The sequence below is a fragment of the Tupaia chinensis genome, unplaced genomic scaffold (assembly GCF_000334495.1).
Source record: "Tupaia chinensis unplaced genomic scaffold, TupChi_1.0 Scaffold000201_1, whole genome shotgun sequence".
NCBI lineage: Eukaryota > Metazoa > Chordata > Mammalia > Scandentia > Tupaiidae > Tupaia > Tupaia belangeri.
Genome location: NW_006159676.1, coordinates 2,662,582 through 2,665,242, shown reverse-complemented (window position 1 = coordinate 2,665,242; position 2,661 = coordinate 2,662,582). Strand labels below are relative to the sequence as shown.

General features: G+C 52.0%; 1 protein-coding gene across 2 annotated transcripts in view; it reads right to left on the bottom strand.

The window, feature by feature from the left end:
- The window catches only part of UNC13A (unc-13 homolog A), a 112,250-nt gene that overhangs the window by 73,268 nt on the left and 36,321 nt on the right, over positions 1 to 2,661 (bottom strand). Inside the window, exons 8-9 of one of the 2 annotated variants that reach the window (XM_006147128.2) lie at positions 2,139 to 2,174; positions 150 to 357 (exon numbers count right to left, since the gene is read on the bottom strand). In XM_006147128.2, coding sequence (XP_006147190.1) covers positions 150 to 357; positions 2,139 to 2,174 — 244 coding nt within the window. The remainder of the gene's footprint in view (positions 1 to 149; positions 358 to 2,138; positions 2,175 to 2,661) is intronic. The other variant, XM_027771300.1, reaches the window with a different exon arrangement.

Here is a 2,661-nt window from a genome sequence, read left to right as displayed (position 1 = left end):
CTTGCTGTCCCTCAAGATTACCTATGTATCCCTTCCATAAGGAAGCGAGACAGAGACACCCCCAGCTCCCTGTCAAGCCCCTCCACTTCCCCCTCCACCCCAGCCGACAGCAGGGGCCTCTCGCACACACCCCATTCCACGGTGACTACCTGAGGGCCCGAGGCTCAGAGAACTCCTCGTAGCTGTGCATGGAGTCACTGTAAGATTCCCGGGAACCTAGGGGTGGTGGGCGGACGGAGTACTGGTGGACAGAGGCGTTGGGCTGCGACGTCGTGTAATAAGGTGGCGGGATGCTGTTGCTTGTCTCGCTGCGGTAGTCACTGTCGCGGTCATCCACTGCACTGTCGGGGTCATCGTCTGGAAGAGTGGAGGTGAGAGGAGAGGCTGAGGAGGAAGACCGCACACAAAGGGAGCCCACGGAGTCTTCCAGACTTGGGGGGGGGTCTTCACTGGCTGCTAACCCACAAAGATGCATTTTTACCAGAATGAAGGATTGTGGGTCATGTTAACAGAGGTATAGGCTTTAGAACAAGGGAGGTGAAAACCCTGTTTTGCCCTGTGTGTGCCACACTGGGCCTGGAGTCTGAGGTCTAGGGTACATCTTTCAATGTGAGGAGGACAGAGTCAAATGAGAAGGCATTTTTCAGCTCAAATGTGAGGATGCATGACTAAGAATGCTTCACTAGAGTCTGGACTTTCTGAAAATGAGATGGGATTTCTTTATCAGGCAATACATTTCCTATAACAGGAATCATCCAAACACTCTAGGGGAAGGTGGACGGAGGTGAGGAGGAGGACAAGGCACAATAAAAGTTCTTTAGCTCTTAGCGATGTCTTCATACCCAAAGGGTGAAGACCCCAGACGTGAATTTACATATAGAAGAACAGAGAAAGAGATGCGGTAAGGTGTGGTCTCCCTCAAAATAGGATTCAATTCCTTTTTTCTTTCTTTTCTTTTTTAAGAGAGGTTTTTGCTACAGGGCATGTGCGCTCACCAGAGAACCAGAGAGAGACAGAGAGACAGAAAGCGAGAAATCACCCCTCAGGGGGATGGCCATACTGAAATCCCTTCTCCTCTACACTCTTCCTGGGATCTTGGGCACTCATGTCCATGTGCCTGGACAATATGGGAGTCCAGAGAGGTAACTATTACACCATCTGCTGGTCCCTTTCCTACATTGATTTCTTTCTTTCTTTTTTTTTTTGGAGAGATTTTTGCTATAGGGTGCATGAGCTTCCCAGAAAGACAGAGAGAAACAGAGAGACAGAAAAGAAAGTGGAAATCACCCCCCAGGGGAGTTGGCCACACCATAATCCCTTCTCCTCCATTCTCCTCTCGGGATCTTGGGCATGCACGCACACGCACCTGGCGTGAGTTTAAGCCACTGGGTCCGGGACTCGAACCGCAGTCGACTACATGGGTGTCCAGCGACATAGCCATGACGCCAACTGCTGGTCCCTTTGCTTCATTGATTTCTAATGGGCTAGTGTTTGATACACTGTTGCAAAACAGTGTTTGTAAACACTTGCCCTGAGTCAGCCTGTCCACCAGGTGGTGAGGAAGGGGTGGGGGGCTCTTCCTTAGCGGAAGACAGAGGAGTACTGGATCCCTGCTAGAACCCCAGACTAGAGGGCTGGATTTCTCCAGAAGGGACAGAGTAAGCAGGAAAGGAAGGTGATTCCTTAGAGAGAAAGCTGGATGTTCCATTAAGTAGCCATAAAGTCTGGGTGAGAGGAAGGAAGGGGGTGCTTTGGGAGCTGAGGTCCCTGGAGTGAGAGCTCCCTAAGGGTCCATGCCCAGCTACAGAGACCCACTCCCCTCCCACTTACCACCCTCTCAGCGACATGGCCCGTTTCCAGGTGGATGGAGAAGATGGGGAGACAAAAGGGGGTGGGGGTTGCAGGAGGGGAGATGAGGTTATACATGGGGGGGGCAAGGGAAGGGGGATCACAGTGCCCAACTGGAGACAGGAAGGTCTTGGTCTACATGCCCAGCACCCACCCCAGAGACGGTGTTCCCAAGACTGTGGCATTAATGGATGTGAGGCAGGAGGGCCCAAGAGATTGGGGGTCCTGCCGACCTTCTGGCTCCAACGTGCCAGCCGTGGGCCTCCCCCCAAATCAAGCTGAGTACTTACTCTGTTGCTCACCCCAGCCAAAATAATTCCAGTTGCCTACAAAGAGAAGGAGCAGAGATAAAAAGGGGGAGCAGACAGGGAGTGGGCATGGGGAGGGGGGGCTCCCCTGTCTTTACACTCCCCATCTCCTCCCTCAAACCCTAGGACCCAAGCCCCTCCTCTCCTAAGTCTCAATCTCAAGGATTGCTTTCATTCCTGGCATTCGTCTCGCACTAACCACCTTGGGAGGAAGATGGGATATCACCATTTTTGCTTTCGTTCCTGACACCTGTCACGCCTTCACTCACCACCTTGGGAGGAAGACGGGATATCACCATTTTTGCTTTTGTTCCTGACACTTGTAACGCCTTCACTCACCACCTTGGGAGGAAGATGGGATATCAGCATTTTTGCTTTCGTTTCTGACATTCGCCACACCTTAACTAACCACCTTGGGAGGAAGATGGGATATCACCATTTTTGCTTTCGTTCCTGACACCTGTCACGCCTTCACTCACCACCTTGGGAGGAAGACGGGATATCA